This window comes from Rhea americana, unplaced genomic scaffold, assembly GCF_003343005.1.
Source record: "Rhea americana isolate MKP2758 unplaced genomic scaffold, rheAme1 scaffold_16, whole genome shotgun sequence".
NCBI classification, from domain to species: Eukaryota; Metazoa; Chordata; class Aves; order Rheiformes; family Rheidae; genus Rhea; species Rhea americana.
In genome coordinates, this window is record NW_028185705.1 from 6,779,782 (window position 1) to 6,803,564 (window position 23,783).

The 23,783-nt window shown below is 43.8% G+C and overlaps 1 protein-coding gene across 1 annotated transcript in view; it reads left to right on the top strand.

The window, feature by feature from the left end:
* Positions 1 to 23,783, top strand: part of MAGI1 (membrane associated guanylate kinase, WW and PDZ domain containing 1) — a 332,618-nt gene that overhangs the window by 242,204 nt on the left and 66,631 nt on the right. The window contains exons 3-6 of the mRNA XM_085300010.1: positions 3,408 to 3,527; positions 14,264 to 14,470; positions 18,065 to 18,275; positions 21,707 to 21,789. Coding sequence (XP_085156136.1) covers positions 3,408 to 3,527; positions 14,264 to 14,470; positions 18,065 to 18,275; positions 21,707 to 21,789 — 621 coding nt within the window. The remainder of the gene's footprint in view (positions 1 to 3,407; positions 3,528 to 14,263; positions 14,471 to 18,064; positions 18,276 to 21,706; positions 21,790 to 23,783) is intronic.

A 23,783-nucleotide genomic window follows, 5' to 3' on the forward strand; every position in this document is an offset into this window, starting at 1 on the left:
GTCGACAGAATTCATCGTGTTCAATTAATTTCTGCCATTAGCACTGGTATAATTTGCTATTAGTTCTGATAAAGTGTACAGYCAGCTCCGTGGACCTCTCCTTCAGTGATGGCCATTGCAGGCTAAGGATACTGAAATGCACTTTAAAGTGGGGAGCGGGAGAAAAGGCTGTGYGTTACACGTAATTAAATCACATTAATGCCAGGAGACTTAATTACAGTTCCAGGTTTATCAACAGAACGCTCCAGTGGTAGCGTGCAGCCCGGCAGAGTGCACATGCTGCCCAGTAGCCGGGCAGTTGGTTGAGGCCGTGGAAGAGCTTGGGCTGGAGGATGCTGCTTATTTTTAGCATCCCGTCCTTGAGAAAAGGAGCCGCGTTTGCTTATGCRCCTCTTTGCTTTTCTTTTCTTTTGCCCTTTCTTTCCTGCCGCCCTCTCCCCCGGCCCCCCCGGCGAGGCGGCCCTTCTGGCTTTGTTGTAAGTGTGGTTTGTAATCATTGTACACATCCCAGATGGTTCGTGCAAACTCTTTGAAATGCCATCTGCCAGGCGTGTGTCCAGCCGGCAGCCTGTCATTCTGCTGCAAGAAAAACGGAGGCGGCTTCTCCCTTCCCCCTGCCTCTCCGAGACGCGGTCGGCAACGCTCGCTCGGATGCGAGGCCGGATAACAGCCTCAGCATCTGCAAGCAATCTTGGCTCTAGACAGCAACATGGAAAGTTGTTGGGTTTTTCACCTTCTCCCAGATAAGATATCCAAACCAGCGTTGTTTTTATTTCTCCTCCGTTCGTTGCYGGAGACCGACGTGAGGTGACAAATGTTATCTCCGTGATGTAATGTTTTTCTGTTGTGCCACAGCTTGGCGTTTCTAATGCATTCAGTGTGCGTTGCAGGCAAGCGTGCTGATAGCAAGCACATCTGCGAGTTTTCGACTTGAACATATTCAGGAAATTAAGAACACTGAGATGAAACAAATAGATCCATTAAAATGGCTCAGAGGAATTATGGCAGAGATATAATTGTCATGTCAAATAGGCAGCCAGCACTAGTAAACCGCTGACTGTGGTTTCACCACTATAAAAATTCAGAAGGAAAAAAAAAAGATTAATAAATACTCTCTGTGGGAAGATACAGATAAAGAAAAGGAGAGAGCCTTAGAAGATAAGTAAAATGAATCCTGAAGTTCCCTAATCTTTGTGTCTCAGGCACGTGTGTTGTCAGTTATTAGAAGTATGTCCCAGTCTTTGTGATTCGGCTCACGTGCCGAATGGCTCGGGGTGACGTTTGGCAGGTGCATTGGATGAGGAGCGCTACAGGCTCTAATCCTCACTTCTCCTGTGCTGCAGGCTTGGGATGGCTGGAGCGCATCCTTGGGCACACTTGTTGCAGGGGCTTGTCATTCCTCTTCCTCCTTTCCTCCCCTGGGGTTAGGGAAAGCTGACAGGGATGGCAGAGCCCCGATGCCAYGATGATGGTCGTTGCAGCCCAAACCCACACAGCAGTGTGGACTGGGAGTGTTTGTCACACCGCTGGGTGCGTGCGTGCGTGCATGCTCCTGGTGTGCCAAGCAGGCCCTGCCTTCCTTGAGAGGGAAATGCAGGTCCAGGGGCACACAGTGCAGTCCCAGGATTTTTCTGGTCTGGATCTGTGAAAGGTATCTGACCTCTGTTACAAACTACCCAGTGAAAGTTGCTGTACTCTCACTGTAAGAAGCCAAGAATACAAAGAAAGCAAAATTGAATCTTCTCAAACAGCAAAGAGTAATTGTGCTAATAGATATCTATTGCCATCTCCATTTTGCTGCTTCTTCTCCCTTCACTCATTCGCACAGATCCAAGAAAAAGATGGAGAGCAAAAGCACAGGAGTTTGTAGCGTTAATAATAAAAGAGAAAGTATTCCTGTTTTGGAAGAAGACACAGAGGACGTTGGAGAAAGTGGGTGCCTRTGGGGGAAATCTAGTGAGGGTATTTCAAGGGTCTCACTGTTGAGACTGACCTCTTGAGCAGTTGCTCATGTGAGCTGGTCATAAGCAGACTTTTCGCTTCCCTGGTACTTGAGAAAAACATTTGTCAGATGGAGGCATGGTAAATTAATGCCTCGCAACTTCTGAGAGCTGAAATCTTCTCAATTAGTTTCCAGAAGCTCAACTTCTTTATACTTTCTTCAGTCCTTTTATGGAGAGTTTAAGAAATTGTATGTGTTGAGGAGGTACTGCCTAGGGGCCTGAGAGTCCCACTGAAGTGAAAAACCATGCTTCATTAAATATTAGGTATGGCCTCCACATCTTTAAAGTTATTCCAAAGCTGGCAGATAGGTTGTGGCCACAGCACTCGCACTCCTCCAACCCTCTGAAGCTACTCTTTCTTCTAAAGTTCAGTCTCCTGAACTAYCTGTAAGTCTGTCATTTATATTTAATCTTGGGTGCAGAGAATTCAACCATCTCCTAGCCTCTGAAGTCAYGGAAAATAAAGACTATTGAACAGAAGTTGATCCTAATCAATTAAGCTGTGCTCAGTGACCTAAAATGCAGTGGCCTAAGCCATCTCAGCAAAAAGTCATGGAASGAGTCATCTTACACTGTGCACCAAAGGGCTATAAATTGGCCAGGAGGGAGAAAAGTTTCAGAGCTGGCAGGGTAGCAGTGACCAGAGCCCAGTTCTCCATGGACACTATTTAAATTGTCAAATATTAGCAGAAGAGAGAGGTTCAGTTTGAATTATGATGCGAAAGAAGGACTTTTTCTTAAACTGAATTAAACTTATAGGTGAACTTCTACGAGAAGAGTTTGTAGGTTGCGGCTTTAGTGGATGTACGTGAACGGCGTAATGTTGTGTATCAAAACTGTCTTGTGGTACTTGTTAATGCTGCTGAGGAGTAATAGGTTAAATACAGGTTAGGTAATGGGAAAAAACAAGGGAGGAAAGATCTTTGTCTATGATGTGAAAAAACAGTTGATGAGATAGTGATACAGAAATAATAGAAACTAGAAAGAAATTGTTTTATCTAAGAATACACAGTGCTATTTTACTAAAATAGAAGTGTGACTGTGCTAATGATGGGAAGGCAATTGCTGGCAGGCACTGAATTCCTCCAGCTGTCTTTCTGCATGTGATCCAAGAGACCTCTTTGCAAGAGAGCCTTTTTGGGAATATCCAAACAATGTGGTAGGCTGAAACAACTGATAAAGCCAGCTAAAACTGTGATCTATGTATGTGTTGTGGTGTGTTTTTTTTTTTTTTTTTATGTGGACCTCCTAACTCCCACTCTTTTGACATTGCTTTCTGTGTTACTCACCAAATTATATTTTACAGATGTTATTACATCTTTAGAATAATCTTTTTAGTTTTATTGTCCCTTCTACCTCTTGATAAGAAAATAACTTTATTAAGATGCTGGATTTTCCTTTCAGGCACAACTCGCCCTCCAAGAGAAGGAGAAGTGCCTGGTGTGGACTATAACTTTCTGACTGTGCAGGAGTTTCTGGAGTTGGAGCGAAGTGGGACCCTTCTGGAAGTAGGAACTTATGAAGGTAAGGACTGCTTTCTCCTGCTGTCTCTGTTTTCCCTTTATTTTCCCTGTGTTCATCCTTCATCGTGCAACTGTGTCTCATGATGCAGCTACGTGACACACTGCTTCTGACTTTGCTCCCCCCCACCTTGGATAATTACTTCTAACTTGGATCATTTAATGATCTTTTTTTTACAGCATAGCTTTGCAAACAGTAGCATTGATATAACTAGGGGGCAGTGGAATATCACTGTGGGGAGAGCAAGGAAAAGGTGGCTTTGCCTCCCAAGMAAATGCATTGTGTAACTAAACCTGCAGTCTATACCTCATTATAATTAAAAATTTCTTCTGGAATGTTTTTCTTTCTTGAGAACATTTAAATGTATCTCTCTGAGAAGCCAGTTAGAAGAATCATATTACAATTTTGGAAGTCCTTCCAGTCCAGTTCATGCACATCATATTTCCATTTGCAAGAAGTGACGTGGATCTTGTCTTAATTATGAGGTATTGAAAAAGCCTAATACTTGCAGCCTTTCATAAGAAACATGAAATATATTTTTTAAAAAAATCCAGACTGCACCCAAATAGTTGATAGTTTTTGAAAAGTCATCATTAAGTCATCATTAAGTATGGACAAAAAAGATTGTRATGTGGTTTTGATTTTAGGCTATAAAAAGAAGTCCTGAAATTCTTACTTTTTTTTTTGTCTACTTCTTGTAACTTTTTCTGAGGTCACCTTTAAACCTTGCGCTTATTCCCAACTACAGACAATTGTGATGTCAAACTGGGTTTGCATGAAGACGCCAAATGTATAATTTGGTTTCACTCTTCCACCTCTGAGTTGATTAGCTCCATCAGCACCATTGCTACCATTCCAGCAGCAGCACTTCTCCAAAATGAGCTTTTCCCTCTCCGTGTTTCTAATTATAACACTAAATTAGTTTTCTCTGTTGTGGTGCTCGAACTAAATCAGCTGATTTATTCTCGCCATTACTCCCTGATCCTATTTGTTCTCGTGACCTTCCCCCTTGCAATGGCAAAATGGGTAGCCGTCTCCGACGGCTCCTGGGACACGCTGAGGATTCGCTTTCAGGAGGCGCTGTGCTCATCTGGGGCAGTTATAACATGGTCATTTCATTGCTTATGTGGTTATATGCAGTGCCAGCTAAACGGTTCAGATTTCCTGGGTTGCCCTTCTCAGTTTCTGAAGATGAGGTTGATTTCTCATGGGTCTAATGGGCATTTCATTTCTGGGAGTGATAGAAGTGTCTGAATTTTGAGGGACTAATTTTTCAGAAGTGCTGAGAAGCCATTTTCCTTATTGACATTGGTGACGTTGGGGCACAGTGGTTCTGGAAAGCTGCTCTACAGAAGGAAAAGTCAATAAGAATACAGAAAATAATAGTGATGCATGTGTGCACATATGCATCAAGACACATTACTCTTTGATTGTAATGTGAAATAAATAATGTTCATTTTTCACTTTTACCTTCAAGAAATGATTTTGCTGCCTTCTGAGATTTCTTTAATGACTTTGTTGTGCTACTTTGGAGAATCTTATTTTTCAGCGTATTGATCAAGACAATGTTGATCTTGATTGTATCTTGGAATGTAGTGTAATTCAATGCTGCAATAACCAGCAATTTTGGGAAAAAAAATCTTCCAAAAACCAGAGACCAGAAAGTTAGACTTCTACTGTCTAAGTCTTTGTTATTGCCTAGCTTTATATTCTGAGGTGACTTTAATTTTGGTTTGTTTTAAGCTATATTTTGCTGGTTATTTTTTTAATGTACTATCATGATGAAGCTGATTATACTTCTGCCCCTGCCAGTGATACCTCATTCTAATCTGGGGGTATGGAACTCAGCAAAAGGGAAATATTCTACTATTTCTCTCTGGAGAACAATAAAATAATAGCTTTAATGCTTAGCTTCTATTATTAATAATACTGCTTATTGTACTGAGTGGGAGTCAAACAGTTCCAAAGGTGAGATTACCTTCGGTTGCAATGTAATTAGGCAATTTAGAGATGAAGGAAGGGGAATGCTGTAAAATGRAGAGTGGTAACGTTAAATGGGAAACCTCTGCCACCTCGCATTAACCCCATGGTTTTGTGGAATTGGATGAGATGACCAGAGCTTACAGACTCGTGATGGCCACAGTGAGGCAGAAACATTTCATATCTGGGGGAAGGAAGGAGGAAGGACACAATCGGCTTCAACTATGGCCCAGAAAAACAGAGGTTGGATAGGATAGTGAGGTCAGTCTGGATACAGTGATCCTGCTGGGAAAAAGCACCTCTTGAGAAGGTCTYGGTATTCCCAGTATTTGTGATTTTACGAGCTGCAGAAGGAGAGTTTTGTGTGGCCAGGAGCTAAGAGCTCAGGTGGCTCAAGGAAGTTGTGGTAGTTTGGACTTCAGGGTGGTTTCTTGGGATTCCTTCTGGCTCTTTACTTCTGAAAGYCTGCGTGTGACTGGGGGAGGTGGGTGTTTGCTCTCTGTTTCTATACTGTGTTTCAGCAGCTTGTGAGAAACTCTGAGCAAAACAATCACAATAAAGTTCTGATTTTAGCAGCTGCTATTTGGTTGCCTTTTGAAGGCATAAAGCCACCCAGGTGCTAGCACTAGCATTGGGAAAAACCTGGTGTGAAAAGATGCAATACTGAGCATTTTTTTAATAAAACTTACTGAGATCTTCAGGGGAAAGGGATTAGAAAATAAGGAGCCTTCAAAACTGCTGCTGATATAGATACAATTGATTTGGAAAGAATAAAGAACAAACAGCAGAGAACAGTTGGAACCCCAAAGTAGTGGGAGAGTAGATCAGCTTTTGAAAGAAAAACCTGTTTTGGAAGTGCTGCAATTGCAAAGAGAAACTGCAAGCTGAAGTTACTTTGTTGTTGTTATTATTTTAAGAYGCTGCTTTTCAATGGTAAAGGCTAGATCTTTCCCCCCTTTTTCCCCTATTGAGAGCTAAATTTTCATATGGTCACACGATTCCAGRAGCTGATGCTTGAGCACTGAAGGACCTGCCTACAACTGTGATGTTGCTCCAGAACTGGTGCTTTTTGCATCACCTGCCTGCTGGTAAAGCTGGATGTGACACGCTCAAACTAGTTAGTCGTTCCAGTTGACAATATTCATTAGGAAGGAAAAATCTTTTTAGAGCGAGCATTATTTGGGCCTTCTGGTAGATAGGGAAGCATAATCATTATAATCGCAGGCATTTATTGACTGATCCTTCAGGGCATAAAATACTGATGGATGCATGAAAGTAATTGTGTAGGTTACTAATTATTCAGCAATTACTTTTGCATTTGAATTGTGGGCTCTGGCAGGGACCCCAGGGGAGTGCTGTTTTGAGCAGAGAGCACTTCTAGATTTTATTCCCATTTCTTTCACAGCTTGCTGAATGGCTTGGGGCAAATCAGGTAACTGCCTTATACTTTGGGTTCCTGGCCTGGAGAATATTAAAACAACTGTTACTTCTCTCTTCATTAAAATTTCAGCAGATACCCTGTGCCTGCAGTTATCTTCTATTACAAATACGAGGGGGGTGTGTGGAAGCGACGGTGTTTCAGACGGCTGTGCTGCGTGTTCCCGGTTAAGGTGGGCACCGCGCGGAAACGCGCAGGGGGATGAGCGCAGTGGCCGAATTTTGCATGGGGATGGCTCCGTGTCGCTGGGGTCTGGCCAGGCTGTGTTAATGATTGCCTGYGCAGCACTCAATGATCCTCCGGAGAAAAAGTGCTGCACTTTATAACATGTGAAGGGTTATTACGTTTTAGAGTATTATTGTCAAGGCATCATCTTTCATTCTCAGGACAAGTGTTATGTGATTGCCAAGAGGAGTAATAAGTAATCTGCATTAGTCTCATGACTAAGATGTAATGGGGTGACTTGCTAACATTTTTAAAACGTATAAAATTGGCTACTGTAGACAGAGTCTCTGATTGTGGTATTTAATGAGTACAATAAATTACCCTAACAGTGCGTTTAGAATTTCAGTTGAAGTACAGAGGTGTATTTGGCAATATGCTTCAAATCAAGATGTCTTTAGCCTAATTTATCTGATGTGCTAGTTCCACTTGGGTTTATCTGCGTTAGCCCTGCTCTCCCATCTTTTGTTAGCAACTTTTTTTTTTGTTGCTGCTTTTCTGGTGTTTCTGTAGTCTGTGGGTCTCACCAGCTTGGTGCAACCTTGAAATGAGTGCTGTGTCCATGGCAGGCAAAAACATAGACAGGAAGACTGGGAGAACAGGAGTGGCAGATGCTGTGGGTGCCCAGGCAGTGGGACAACATGTTCCGCTTAATAAGATAAGATCCGCTTATTAATGTCTCTATGCTACAGATTGACTCAATAAATCATGATGACTCCTTGAGTGCCATTGCAATGTATCATGTCGAGTCTCCACTTCTTAACATCTKTGCCCTATGGAAAGACCCCGTTCTACCTTTGAGGGTTATGTTTTGGTTTTTGGTTCTTTTTTAGCTACTGATAAGAAGGAAAGAAAACACATTTTTGTGTATGTGCATAGTTATCAGTGTTAAACACGAGCATTGTTATATTGTCATATATCGTTTGGTAACAACATTCTGCAAAGAACAGGAATGGCAGCTGAGTAACTATTTTTCTTTAAAAGCAACTATGCAAGTATCTGACAACTTTTTCAAGTGACATTGAGTTTCCTATAAACTTCTCCTATTTTGAATTTCTGATTGGCTTCTTTGTGCATGCTTTCAATAAGAAGTTTTCTGATGTGAAATCTGTCTGCAACTATTCATTGGCAGTCTTGCTTTTCACGGTTTCTTGATTTATCTTAAAACACACGAACATTGGGGGTAGAGGTTGCTCCCAAACACGTGTGACAAAAAGGAGCATAACTTGCGAGTCAGYTGGTTATTTCTTAAGCTAGACTTCAGGTCATTTCAAGCTATTATTAATTCTGTAACCACAGGCTGATATGCTGGTTGATGGAGGATGCCCTCAGTAACCAGCTGATGGATAGCAGCCAGGCACACTTTGGCGTTGTTGCTCAGTGCCAGACGTGCAGAAGACTCTGGGATTAGCTACACTTCTCCTGGCAGCTGCTGGTCAACCACATCTTCTCTGCAGCAGCCACGCTGCAATTGGCTGCTGTATGCTATCCAACTCCACCTGATTAATTCCCCTTAAAACTCTTCAGAGTRTGAGATGCGAACATGTTAAGAGCATCACAGAAGAGCACTGAYTCTTGACACCAAAGGATGGCAAGGAGAGGTTGGGATGTCTAAGAGCACTCGTGTTCTCCACTCTTCTACTTGGCAGGTGCCARTGAGGGAGCAGGAAAGGAGCAAGTGAGCGTGGTCCCATGTGCCAGGGTCAGGGATGCCGGGGAAGCTGCTCCGCAGGGCCAACATGTCCCCTCTGGCTCGCGTAGGGGGCCAAATCTCAGTGGCAGCACCGACGGCAGAGCACGCACGTGCGGGGAGCGGGGCCACGGCTGCGCCTGCCTTTCAGGGGGCAAGATGTTAATGGGACATTGCCTCGTGGTGGGGGTGCAAGTGTGTTTTTCTTGATTGCTGTAGCTTTGTGCTGGATGTGGTGTGTTCCAGCTACTTTCTCTGTGTTCTCTGTAGATACCATGTACAAACACACGTATATTCATGTTCCCTATGTTTTTAATGCATTTTCATGTTTAATAGATACTCTAATATTATAGCTGAGCTCAAGAAACACCCTGAGCTTACATAGTCATCTCATTCTCATGTCACCAAGATCTTACTTCTTACACGCTACTTTAAGTATCCTTACTTCATTTAAAGTTGTTAGACTTTTTCAYGCATTAAACGTGTTTGCACCTAGCTGGACACATGTGTTAACAAAAGCCATGTGGCAATAGCTGTTGATATCTCAGTACAGGAGAAATCAGGATAAATCAGACTGAACTTGATCTGCAGGAGATTTTTGTGCTACGCTGCCATTGCCTATAAGGGTACTAATTCTGGTGTGTTTGCACGTTAGATTTCAGATACAAATTGAAATTTGCATATTGCAACATTCTGGCTAATTTTAAATAATAATAATAAAAAAAATCCTGACTGATCTTTTAGTTAACCCCATTCTCAGTTGCCACAAAGTTGACAGAAGATCTGCTGTTTGCAGCAGGTTGGATTTGCATAGGCAAGAGGTTCTTCTCTCTGAGCTCTCCCTGGCTGCCTGTGTTTTGCTTCCCAATCCAGCTGCTGTAGCCGCGGCCGCCTCCCGGTTGCCTGGATACTCTGAATTTCCTGCAGGCAATTGCTAATCAATGTGCAGCTGCAGCTAGGTGCATCCCGCAGACAGCAGCCAGATCTGTCAGCTGAACGCGGAAATCTGGAGCAAACTAGGATCTGGGAAGGGAACGGGCGCCACGCGGGAGCAGACGCTCTGCKCCTGGGAATCGGCTCCTCCGCTGCTAATCAGACTCGAGCGCCCGTGCTGGCCGTAGGTGGGCAGAGGCTCTGCTGCTGAAATTAAAGGCCAAACGTTTGGGTTCTTGTGGAGTGCGGGAAGAAGAGCTGCATYTCAGGAAGAAAACCCAATTATATTACTAATTACACTTGGAGCCTTCATGTCGAGGCCTTGCTTAATTTTGCTGCTTATTTCCAAGTCTCTTTGCCCGAATGCCCCTTTGCATGAGCACAGGACATTGCAGACCCGTTGTAAAGCAYGAGTGAATACTGAGAGCCTTGTGAACGYAGAGYGTTGGAGCCTCGAAGATCAGGTACRCTTTGCRTGGATGCAGGGTCCTCCGTGCCGCACGGAGGGGTTTGAGGGCTTTTTTAATGATTGCGGTATTACACCTCCCAGCAGGAGTCAGTGAACGTAGAAGCRCTGGGAGCTTCTTGCCCAGTACTTTCTTGTGAGACAACTGCACTCCCAGTCCCAGCTCTGCTTCCCGCCGAGGTGAGACTTTAAGGGAGCAGCTGCTTGGCATATTTTTGTGAATTAAGTATCAGATTCCTGGTCCCAGAAACAAGCAATAGGAGGGGGCCTGAGAAGCTTGCTGCCCTTCAGGGGAGYGTTGTTTTTGGTGGGAACATTTTGTCGCTACTTTGAAATATTGCAAGACAGATTTTTTTCATTGCTCCTGGGCTCATAAAATGTTTGTTTGAGTTCACGAGCTGCAGGACAGGGCAGGAGCTGCCATACATCGCGCTCGTGGAWTATCGCGCCGCTTGACGGAGGAAGAAGCACTAAGAGGACGGGAAGTCTTGTGTGATTAGCTGTTGCCGCGTTCTAATTACCGTGCGCGATACTAAAATGCGTAAACTCCCCATGCTTTCAGATAAGGAGGTGAAAAGAAGTCAGCTCCAAATAGCTGTTCTGTTTTTTTTCATTGTTATTGGTATTTTTATGCCCTCCCCTGASTGATGCTTTACAGAGCATGGATCAAGTCACGCTCTTTGCTGCACAAGCTCCCATCAAAACTCAGTCATGGTTAAATAAATTTAAGTACCAAGGGACCGGATAAAATGAGGGTTAGTGGAAGGTGATGACAAGGAATTTAGTTATGGTATGTGCATCTGTTGAGCGAATGCATYGTTATTAGATACTAATTAAATTACTGTAGGTAGTGTCCAAATGTGAATGAGAAGAGGATAAGGTTTGGGAACAGTTTCTGCAGGAGTCGGAAAAACGTACAGTTTCTGACATGTTAGATGATTCAGATTTGGGATTTTCACAGAAAATTTGAGATTTTTTGGGTCTGGCTCAAAATAACTTCTTCCGTCTGGGGGACGAGTTGCTCTTTTCCAGCTCTCACACGGTGGGCACTGTCCCCGGCAGGTTTGCAGAGCTTCACCTGAGCAGTGGTGGGAGCTCCGCGCCCCGGGCCACGCTGCCATAATTGCGATGAGTTTGTGAAATGCGTTGGGACCCTTCACGATGACAGATGGTTGTGTATGGATGTGTAATGTGCTGTTAATAATTAGAGCTGATTGGATATTCAGTACAAATCGAACTGGCTACGAAGTTGGCCCCTTCTTTAGGCTTACAAGTTGTTCACGAAACACAGTAAAAGCGTATTTATATAGATTTTTTTTTTCCATAAATATTGACAGATTGATGSTTGAAAGTTCAGGGCTGAGCTTACTTTTACAGTTCTTCATCATGAGCTGGGGTGTTTGCTTTAGGGAGGCCTTTTAACAATTTTGTTCTGAGCAAGGTTTTCTGTTTTTTTTTTTTTATTATTATTTTTAATCCGGGGACTGTGAGGGGGAATCCAGCCTTGCTTGATGCTAGAAGAACTGAAAAAGAGCAAACTCAAAGATATCATCATAGCTTTCTTCCTAAGGAGAAAACCCTGGAGGAGGGGTTGTGACGTCTGTGCTCCCCCCTTATCTAAGGGGGGGAAAGCACGCTGGCCACGTGCCTACATCCCTTCCGCTCGCTGGGTTGCATCCATTGCAGACTTCTGAACTTAGCCATTTACAACATACCTAAGATATATTTCACACAAAATACTGGTGTTCAGAGCTATGGATAAAAAGCTGCAGTCATGTATCTCACAAAGATGTAGATATGTGCGTTGAGTATTAACATCCTTATAAAACACATGTTTTAAAAAGGAACAAAAAAAGGAAAAAACCCAAAGTAGTAGCATTCTTCTGGAGAAATGCAAAAGAAGATTGGATGAAATTGAGATAAATTGTTTTTTATGCCCCACCTTTGTATTTTTGCCCTCGCACTCTCTCCCATTTCCTCCTCATTTTATACAAAATACATTTGCAGTATGTAGAGCATAAGAATCATTTCTCTAGCAGAGACTGCAACCTGCTTTAGAAGCCTCCATCCCCATTAGAAGCTCTTTCCAGAAGAAGCAATTTCCTTCTTGCTATAAATTATGCATCAATGTACATTTAAGATTCTGAAATGATGAGCAGAAGATGAAAGCGTTGCAGGGTGTCGCTGCTCTTATGGAGCTGAATCCACGACGTTGTGTACAGACTTGAACACACCTTGTTAAGACAAGCCTGCACGTGTTGCTGTCCTAGCACTCGGGCTGTGAAAGCTTGCAGAGAGGAGCTCCTCCAGCTTCTCGAGGCCCAGCTCTGGGAAAAAGGTGTTTTCTCTCCTTGGAAGTCATCAGTGAGGGGTAAGATGGCAATGCGTGTCCAAACTGTCCTTCCCGCGGTGCCAGCTGGAGCCAAGGCGGTTTCCATCTCCCTCATTCCTGGTGTGTCCAGAGACATCCTAGGGCTGGCRATTGAGACCTGCAAGCGCTGGAGCATGTGCGGCTCCACGCAGCCTTGCCCCAGCACTGGCAACACCTGCAGCATCACGGCTGTAAGGGATGCGGATGCCCTGGCAGGAAGGGCAGGTCAGCCAGCGAAATGGGTTTGACATGCRGCCAGTTTTTGTGAACTAAAATCAGTGCATGTCATTTTGAACTTGAGTCTGYATCAACATCTGCAGGTAATAAAAATATGATGTCATTACACGTTGAAAACACCGAGAAACTCTCGTGCTTTCATGTTATTCTTAACCTATGGAGATAGATCTAAGAATGTAATCGACTCTTACGTGTGGATCTTAGAGAAGAGTTTCGCACTGGAGCTGAAGCTCTGTGTGTGCATACCCACGTATSTTTGTACACAGTTATGCGGGAGGGAAAGGTGGTGCAGACTGAGATCAATCTTTTATACTGCGGTGTCCCAGAGAGTATAGGGAGAATATTAAAGTCCATTTTTGGAGTTTGAAGGTGGCAAACAAGAATATATGACAACTCTTGAAAGGGAACATCTGGATAAATGTTGATTTTATAATAGACGTGAATTTTCTTGTAAAACTCTTGCATATCGTATGTCATTGTAATGCTCTGAGATGGGGGAACCAGTCCGAGGCCTCTGGCTCCTATTTGTAGTTTCAATGCAAGTCAAGTGCTAACGTGTTGTGAAGTGGAATGGAAACCCTGAAATACCCCCATGCAATACACTGGCTTGAGTGACCTGCACTTGTTCTGCGTTTCTTCCACTGGCGATAGAACAGCAGCAGAGAGTCCCCAGAGCTTTTTGCTGCTGCRTGTGCAACCTCTGGTGACAGCTGCAGGAGCTGTTTGTTGGTGTAAATGCGGGTGTGTCTTTGTCCCTCAGACTTTTCCTTTAAGAGCTGGTTGTTCACTTCTACCCAAGCTGACCCCAACTRCTGAATTTCCTCTTTGAAGAAAGCAAGTGCCACGTGGTAGCTTTCCCTTTCTTTCCTTTGACAAAGTTTTCTTTCAGGGAGAGACTAGTTTTTGTTTTTTTAAATGCAACACCCGCAAAGAACCTGTGTATTAAAGCAGGCCATCGAGCTTTCATCACTTCTCTGGGTGATAGCAGTCATGAATTTTTTATTTTCTGCAGGGCTCACTCCAGATCTGCCAAAGCATTGTGTGGGTGCATGCACGTAAAAAAGGCTACTAATTGAAATTCAGATGTAACGAGATGAAGTTTTGCTATTCACCGCGGCTGCCTTTTGTTTTAGCCCTTGTACGCTGAGTGCACCTAAACAATGCAACCCTTGCTTCTCCTTTTAGATTCAACAAGAATAGCTTAAAAGGCACGACACATTTCCGTGCCCGCTCTCGAGATGAAATATGCCTTGAAAAAAAACGGGAAGGGCATGTGTAAGTTTATCTATTTCTTTGTAGGGAGAGGCAGAGATTTTGATGGGACTGGAAAGAAAATAAAATAGGAATTTTGCTGCTAGAAACTGCTCGCTTTTGAACATGCAAATGCGCTTTTATTGCCTAGGTAACTATTATGGAACGCCCAAGCCTCCGAGCCAGCCCGTCAGTGGGAAAGTGACTTCCATCGATGCACTGCAAAACCTGCCGCCCGGCTCCAAGCAGTCGACTCCAAAGCGGACCAAGTCCTACAATGATATGCAAAATGCTGGCATAGTGCACACGGAGAATGAGGAAGAGGATGATGTACCTGAAATGAGCAGTAGCTTCACAGGTAAACCCATATTATTGCAGCCTGTAAGACAGGCCGCGTGGTGGGGAAGGGTTTTGGAGTTCAGTTTTTTGGGGGGTTGTTTTGTTTCTTTAATAGATTTCCTTCAAAACTTTCAATTCTGTGGAAGAAGAAAAAAAAAGACCCACAGCACCTGGATGGCAGGTGTCCTGATATTGACAATCACATGAACAGTTGTGTCTTCTAAGAAGGCTATGCCAGACTGGGCTGGAAGATAAAAATCTGAAAAAAACCTCAAATCCATTAGTTGCTTGCTGCTTTTTTTCTTTCTTTCTTTCTTTTTCTTCTGGGTAGCTGTTGTTAGTGATGGGCAGAATTTGAGAAGGAATATGTACAAATGAAATTTGTTTCTTTCTTTTTTTGGGGGGGAAACACTTTACAGTGTTACATCTTGAAGTCCTCTAGCACTGGAAACTGCTGGGTTTCTGAGTAGGCATCTTTACTGTGAAGAATAATTGAGACTTTTTAACAGATATTCTCTGGTAGTATGCACTTTTGTCATTAAGGGTGCATTCATGTTCTTTCAAAGATTGTCTGTTGTACAGTCAGCCAAATTCTGCTTTCAGTTTCTCTAATGTAGATCTAAATTACTCCATTGAGACAAATGACAGAAGTTTAAGTGCAGAATGGTGGAATGATGTCTGGTAGAAATTATGGATAACACTTCTACATCCCCTTGTACTCCGAGTTAATTGTTCGGTTGCTGGCAAATGCAGAGGTTTTTATCAAAAAGAAGCACGTAAAGACTTACGATGTCAAAGGACACACGAACGTTTGAAATGATTTTTTGCTTTTTGCTCCTTACAAAATATGTTGCCGTCCTTTCCCCTTCCTCACCCCTAGAGAGAGCCAGCACATCCAGCGACTCCATCCTCTTTCTCCAAGGTACCTTCCGGCAAACTGAAGGCAGCTTGCTGTGGGGAGGAGGGCTGAAGTGGGATGCAAGCTCGCTATTTTGCTGAAGACCTGTGCTCCTTCCCATGCTATCCTTCTGCCTGAACATAAATCTCACTCCCACTCACGCATTGGCTTTAAGGTCACTGGCAGCTTTTGCGGTCTGAAGTCAAGGGTTGTGCGCAGGCAGATTTGAAGTTTGTTTCTGAGCATGTTTCAGAGATCTGTTGAGTTTCCACAAAAATCAGCAGGAGATACCTGAAACTCCAAGGAGCAGGAGCTCTTCTCTGTCTGCCAACCCAGAATTTCYTACTGCTTTGACAGAGCTTTACTTAGCTCAGTTTTTGAGCACTGAATCCATCTTCCTAGCTCTGTATGAGGTAGGTACTTAGCAAGCAGCACTATCGCACCTTCAAGCCTTTCACAGCTGGTTGCTGTGGGTGCTAGTATTGTGGGCACTTAGTCCCTGGGGATTTGTACCAATATAGCAGGTTGGTGAAAGACTGGAGATGGGAATTCAGGCAGTGTTGGCTCTTCATSTTCTGGTTGCTTCCCACTACCATAATAATTTTCCGTTTCAGCCTCAGATGAATTGTACCAGCTATCGTGCAATTACTTCCTAGTACAGTCGTGGTTCTAACCGCCAGACAGAGCTTTAAAAGGATTTAGACTGAGAGGTAGGCCTTTGTGGCCCTGGCCRTATTCATCATCATTATACTCAGAGCCGGTCCAGTTGTGATCACAGACTATTTGGTATTTGGCCTGGTAGGTTCCCAGACCGGACCCCCCTTGCAGGACCAAACTACGTAGTGACTTTGAGGTTTGTACTCTGCTTTGGTTTTACCCATTGTATTTTTCCAAACCAAAATCGCTTTTCAGCTCCTTTACAAAACATTGTGCCTGAGGATAGTTTCTCACGTACTATGGCACGGCAACTCCCTCAGCCCCAGTCTCGAGATCTGTTTTTGGCAGGAAGCTGTWCTGAGATGCTGTTTGACCTCTTTTCTACCTGCCTCTGATGAGAGGTGTTCCTCTTGAAGTGATTCAGCGTGGTGCCCCTGAATTGATTGCAGCATCATTTGTCATCCTCATTTTTCTTCACAAGATGAAATACTGGAAGATGCAGTTAATTTATCATAACAGTATCACACCCTGGCCCCTTGCCTCCATTAAATGGGCACAGAATCAAGAAAAGAGAGTTATTTCTCTTATACCAAAATGATTCCTTACGCTTATTTCATGTGTAACTGTGCTAGCCATATAAAAATGTTCTCACTTCCGTAGAAGACCTGTCAGTGACTTGTGTTTTTCAGGGTTTGGCATGTTTACACTCACGGTTTAAGCTGGCGATGATTCATTCACGCTCCAACTTCTTTAGCTTGTCAGCATCTACCTAAAAATACAGCACAGCAGGAAGGCTAGAAAGCAGACAGTTGAGGGCACTGGTATAGTCTAGATCTTTTTCTTTCCTCTCCCCAGTTTATAATTGTCAGTATCTTGTCTTTTTTGCACCCTTTCACAGAGGGAGCACACAGAGTGGGAGTGGCACAGGAGCTGCTGCCAACAGATCCTCTGAAACAAGGCCCTGGGCTTTGAACTGAGGAGCTGAGGCATCTCCAGTCTGGAGAGCAGAGCTGAGGTCTTTGCTGTGAGCCCTTTCAGTCTCGGYGTAGTGACGTTGCAAAGTACGACGTTGGCCTCAGCATTGCTTGCTTGATTTGTATTGCCTGTGGCTGTATTGGAAACTAGTGGTCTGGTGACTTGCAGGTCATCTCAGATGATTTGGAAGGACTACTACAGTTTCCTTCTATCTTTGGAAACCCCTTTACTAGACACTGGAGCAATGTTAGAATTGGTTAGTTGCTGCCAAAACCTCCTTGCAAAGGATTTTGGAGGACAGACGTTAGTTTTGGAGGGGCATTTCCAATGGTATTAGGGATGGAGGGAATAGGCAGCGTTGTTTTGTAGCTACAGCTCAATTGCATGGATGTAAGCACCATCTTTCTTTAAATGGAGTAGAGCCAGATACATCGTGAAATACTSCTGAGTAAGTTTGAGTGGAAGGATACTGTCACGAGCAGTGGAACGAAACTCCATAGATGGACAACGTAGGCTATTGGGAGCAGCGACRTGTGGACGCATGGTACAGTGCTGGCATTCACTTGCATTTTTAATTCAAGAAAACATTGCACTGAATGAGACCATTAGCTTGTTGACTTTCAGCTTCTGGTTACCTTCTGCACTTGCAAAGATTTCCCCTTTTGATCATTCTTCAAATAGGAAATTTTAGCCTCCTAATGCCTGTCCCATGATTGGCACTGCAGGAGCGACCTGTAAGCCTGCTCAGAAGCCTATTGAAGTCATCTACATCAATGAGCCTTGGCCTCAGACAGCTTGGAAGATTTGGTAGCTCAGCAGGACCTATTAGTGTAAACAGTAGCTGACCGCAGTTCCTGGTTTGCTCTGGCAAAGATCTGGCTGGCAGAGAGGGCAAAGCAAACTCGTCCGCGCTGGCAAAAAGACTCTGCAGAGCCTCTGCCCTCTGTTCATCTGTTGCTGTGTCTTGCATAATACAAAGCAAGAACCTTTTAAAATAAAATTGCCAGGGAAAACCTGGAGAAGCAAATGGGAGGAGAAAAATACTGTGATTTTCAAATTTACTTTTGTTTGTTTATTCCACAGCAGAGTCTGGTGACCAAGACGAGCATAACRCGCATATCACACGAGAGAGAGCCCCGCTGTCTGTGATTGATAGCCACACCAACGTTCCCACCACGGAACCATCTCAGAACCTCCCTCAATACCTACCTCCTCCTGCTGAGGATAACCTAGGTCCTCTGCCGGAAAACTGGGAGATGGCCTACACCGAGAACGGAGAAGTCTATTTTATAGAGTAAAGCACATTTTTGTTGTTCTAATTCTTCTTTATCTCCCTCTCTCTGGGCATAAGTAAACCTCTGTGGATGCATTATGTGTGTATGTATTAAATATTTAGTATATATGGTTATGTTGCAGAGTTAAAAGTTTTTTACTGTTTACGCAGTGTTTTTGCGTTTCCTGATTGGATTAGCATCCAAGTTACTCCAGAGTTCAAAGGCGGGGGGAATTGCTCATTTTACAAAAGCAACAGACAGTTATAAAATATGGGCCAGTKGTTTTCAAGGGTGGAAGGAAAGCTCCTCGTTGCAAGGGGCGAGAGCTCATTCCTGGAGCCTGCCCCTGTGCGTTGTGGAGCGGGAATCCCTCCAGTCGCATTCAGGTGGTAGCAGAGCCGGAGGACTGGCTTTGCGTCTTCTCCTCTCGTCAGAGTAAACAGCCCAGATGTGTCACTGTGCTCCTGTGATTTGCTCAGTGCAAAGCAGGAACAGTAAGTTTGGAAGAGGAGAAGTACTTGGCACTCTGCAGTCTGTGTCTGATAGTTGTGTGCTGTCAGCAGCTTTAAGGCGATATTGATTTTTCATGTTATAAATAATAATCTCTAATTATACTCGTCTATATTTATTCAGATAGGAGTAACTTATATAATGAAACCTGTTAGTTGGAGAGACTTCTTGCATGGTTTAGCTATTCATTAAAATTCAAATAGCATTTGAAACTCAAGCCTTTAGCTGCWCTAGTAGACAAAGGGGTGAAGAATCGATTTTAATTTTGATGGTCTGTCTAATGCAATCCTGGAAACTGAGACTCTTTGTGTACTAAAAACCAGTGACTAGATCAGTTAGTACAGAGGAACCTCCTGGGTTAACACTTGTCCTGGCATGTAGGAGAGTTATGCTGGATTATGGCAGGAACAGCCCTACCCATGCTCTAGAGAGGGAACTTTTGGATGGGGCCAACGAGAAGTCCTAAAAGGAAAGGTTTCTCCATGGCAGTAGTGGCAGGAGAACGCATCAAAAAAGAGTGATGAAAGATTTGAGAGGCTGGGAGGGTGGAACGCGTGCAGCAGCTCTTTCCTGGCCAGGAAAGGGCTGCAGTAAGACAGGTTATTTTTTCAGGGTGCTCTCAGTTACCTGAAAGACTTCACCCGGCTCCCTTATATAAGTCAGGAAGGCACAGTGCAAATTCCTATCTGCTGCATTTCAGATGCAACTGAAATGTGTTTGTTACCCTGAACATGATATCCTGGTGCTCATTGCATCCTCAGGGTGCCTCGTTCTTTGGAGTACTTTCTGGCTTTGATGTATATTAAACGGTCTGAGTAATACCCCATCCAGCTTGCCATTTTCCTCCCTGGAGGAGGGCAGATGTTGGRTGTTGATGCTGCCCAGGCAGCTGGTTGCTCCTTTCCATGTCCCAGCGTGGACCCCCGCCATCCCTCTCAACAGGTGCTTCGGCAAGGGGTGCTGCTGCCATCGATTTCCCCAAAGCTAAGATCAGACCCCGTGGCCGCTGTGCTCTGTATGCATGTACGGTCTCTTAGCAGTGCAGCACTGGAGAGCCTTGAATAATTCAACCTTTTTGCAGGAAAATCATATATATGGTGGAAAAGCAGCCTGCATAACATAGTTTGGGGGCTGACCTGAAAGCGTGGTAGCACACCAACTGCTTTCTTTCCCGCAGCGCAGACTGACCGTTTCAAGGATACGTATGCACAGGGAGGGGATTTTGTGCAAGGGTGCGTTAGCATAGGCGAAGCGTACAATAAATGCAATTCTGTTATTTCTAGGGACATCCTGAGCCTAGGAACAACTTAGTTTGACTTTTGATCAAATTAAGAGAGCAAGCTAATGAGCTGTGTGGACCCAGGGTGGCTAAGATGTCTATACCATCACCTCTGGAGCTTTGGTTCAGCAAGTCTCTGGGCTTGCGCAGGTCCAGTGGGCCAGAACTGAGCACCAGATAACTAATCCTGCTGGACTGCAGCCAAAGCAGTCTGGCTTTTGAGATGTATTTCTGTGGTGCACTGGGATTTCTGTTACCCAAAGTGTCCTAGCCTCTCAGTATCCTGCACGTAGCGCTGTCCGTGCTACGGGTCTGACATCATCCTGTCCCTCTGAATGCATCATTTGGAAGGTATTTAGCTAAACTTTCTATGCCTCAGCAAACCTCACTGTTTTGAGTCTTGCGGTTAGAGAGACAGTTGCAYGAAATATGCAAATATTTCCTCGCTCTCCTCCCACCACACACTTTTCTCAAATAGACTACAGACTTCCTTATTTATAAGTTGGCAGAACTCCTCTGCTTTATTGCTGTTAATTTGCCTGACTTGCTAAATTTCTGCCATTCAGTTTTCTAGTTGGTGATTAATTGCTGTGAAGTATGCAGGAGAATTAAACGAGTTTGTTCATCCGACCTTGGGAGGGCTGGGTGACAGAACGTGTAAAACAAGGAGCTTTTTTTTAAGCACTCCAAAAGCAGGGCAGCTGTATGTTTTTCCGGTAAAATCAGAGTCTGCTGGTCAGTAGTTAGTTCCTAGAGGATCGTAGTGCTCATGGCAGCTTTTCCTGCTGAGGCTTAGTTTAAGGTTGTAAACCTCTCCAAGATCTGGAAGGAGAGGTAAGTAGCCTTGCGTGATACTGGAACTCAAAACTGCTAAGCGATGTTAAAGGCTAAGCTAGAAATATGAGGTATCGAGAGCAGGGGGGTTATCTTTGCAGGTCGGGTCTAAGATGCCATRAAGTTGAAGAGGAGGCGTTTTACTACTCGCTTTTCTCCGTATGCAAATCAAATGCTGAGAGGAAATAATTTCTTGAATATTTGTTTAAAGCCTGTTTATTGTGCAGCCGTCACCCCTGGGACTGGCATCGTGACACTGTCGGGGGACTTGGCGAAAGGAAGAGTTGAGAGCGAAGTTGTTCAGCTTCCATCAAAGGCTTTGATGGAGCATTTTTGTTTGTGCGATTGAAAATTTTCCTTGGAAATTTTGATTTTTGACTAATACTTGGGTCAAATCTGAACAAACGTCRGAAGTGTCTTTTGCAGTGAGAAAGGTCGCTGTGTCTTTTATGGAGGAAGGGAAAATACTTTTCTGTCTTTTCATCAGGAGACAAAGGATTTATGAGATAGCTCCTGGAATTAAAAAGCAAACCACAGGCAGAAGTTTGGAAATATTGTGATACTGCAGCTTTCACATGCGGTCTCCTAGGCACTAATGCTGATTCTTATGTGTTACCTTTTTTACTTTTCACTTTTATTCTTTCAAGGCCAAGATTCTTGTGATTTTGTAGGCTAGCTTGCAAAACATCAGATTGTAATTCTATTTCTTCTGAAGCGAAAGTATGCCTTCAGGTCTGTTGAATAGTAAAGAGGATATATACTCTTATGTCACTGATACTTCAGCTCTAGTTTATTAACAAAGGTCGTATTTCCATTTTTGGTTTCCAGCCATAATACAAAAACAACATCTTGGCTAGATCCACGGTGCCTGAACAAACAGCAGAAGCCTCTAGAAGAATGTGAAGATGATGGTAAGAAACTGAAAATCATGAAATAACAAGGTGTTTGGTCCATTTCTAAATAGCTTTCTCCCTTCCCTCTTCCCCTTTTCCATAGCCTGTGTTCAGAAATGCTAAAGAAGAGGTGAAAGGGTTTGAGTAAGTGCATAGTGATGATTGCTAAAAACACTGTCTGTGCATGTAAGATTGCCATCAAGATTGCAGCTCTTGTAATAAAAATCGTAGGTACTGGAAGTAAGAAGCATCTCTGTTTCTGCAAAGCTKTTTAAATAGTTGCTGATGGTGAACAAGATCCTGCTTTCCAGCGTGCTCACCGCTTGGATCCTGGTGGAGGAGGAGAGCGACCGAGTCTCTCCGTGCTCCGTTGTGTTACGCTTCGACAGCCTGTTTTATAAGAATCAAGAGAGTTGTGTTGTTATTTCCTTATGAGAGCAGAAATAACTCARTTGCTTCACCCTTAATGTTAAATTCTGACAGTCCACTTAAGATTGCCGAAGACAAATTCAGTTTGAAATCCCAGATTTTTAACCCCTGATAATTTCCACTGATGTAATTTTGTATTCCTTGAGATGTTGGAAATGCAAGCCACTGTCCAATTTAGAGCAGCCGAATGCATGACTGATGAAGAAGGTTCTCTCCCTGCATCCTTAAGGAGGCACTGGAAGAAGAAGGGGACTCGTGATAAAGATAACTTAAACATTTTGGAAAAACTGCTTGCAAAGTTTGGTCTGTTGACCAAATTAGATGGTGGTATTTAACCCATAATTTTAGCTGGCGCAATGTTAGCGTGGTAGACAGGTCTTAAAGTTGCAAGGGCTTACAACGTTAAATCATGCTGTTCGCAGGCAGAACACCCTCCTCCTTGCAGTTAAGCTTTGCTGGCAATTTAAAGAGGAGGTTGGTAAGTCTCGGCGTAAGCTTTCGGAGGCTCGTTTGCCCCGGAGCTCAACCTGTGTCTGAGCCTCGGCAGCCGGCAAGGCGCCGGCTGTGCCCGTAGCGCGGGCGAAGCGGCCGAGAGGCGCGTGCTGCTGAGCCGGCGCGGCTTGCTCCGCGCGGAGCGCCCGGCGTCCGCGCCAGGCAGCAGCGCGTGGCTCAGCCCCGCGGTTTTAAGGCTTCTCGCAGAAGGGAAAGTCTTTCAAACCTCTTGTCCTCGTAGCAATTATGAAACAAATATTGGAATAATTTATTTAATTAGGATTGCAAACATACAGCTGGGTAATTTTTCATATTTGATTAAGTTTGTAATTTTACGGAGTAGCAGCATTTTTGTTTATCAGGTCTTTGCATTCAGCTAATTTCATCTTCCCACACACCCCTTCACTCCATTCACTAAACTGCTTATTAATGAATATTCTCAACAGTAGTTAAACCAGTGTTTTCAAAGGTACAGCAGTGCACTGTATGGTTTTGCTCGACTGTTGTGATGTTGCTTTACGCATAAGGATAATTATATTTCAGAAAAGAACGTTAGCACACAGAAGAGAAAGTTATTTTTACTGCATTATATAAGTTGGACGTTTTTTGGCAAGGGTCACTGTTATAYTTCCACTGAAGTCAATGGGACTGCTCTCCTCTGTTTTGTTGTGTGCGTGAGTTTTCAGGCTCGATCCTGTCCTGGTCATGGTTTTATAAATGTGAGATACTCTTTCAGACTTGCTTGGGTGCWGTTGCCTCGTGTTCTTCCCTTGTCAGCATGCTTGTCCCAGGCAAGTCRTTCGTAGTTCCCAGTTGTTTAGGCTATCAAAGGAAACTGCAGTTCATAATTCGCTCTGATGTTCCTAAACTACTGTTCTGGCAGAATATATTACAAACAGGTCACGGAAGTGGTTTTAGGTGTCCAAATTTTCAAAAGCAACGCTGTGGCGCTACGTCTTCTGTTTGCCTCTATCATTCATTTATATGGCTTACGCTTTACTGTATTAGGTCCGAGATTGTTTTTACCATCTCCATTCTGATTTTGTCATCATCTTTCATTTTCTGACTGCATTATTATTATTATTTATAGG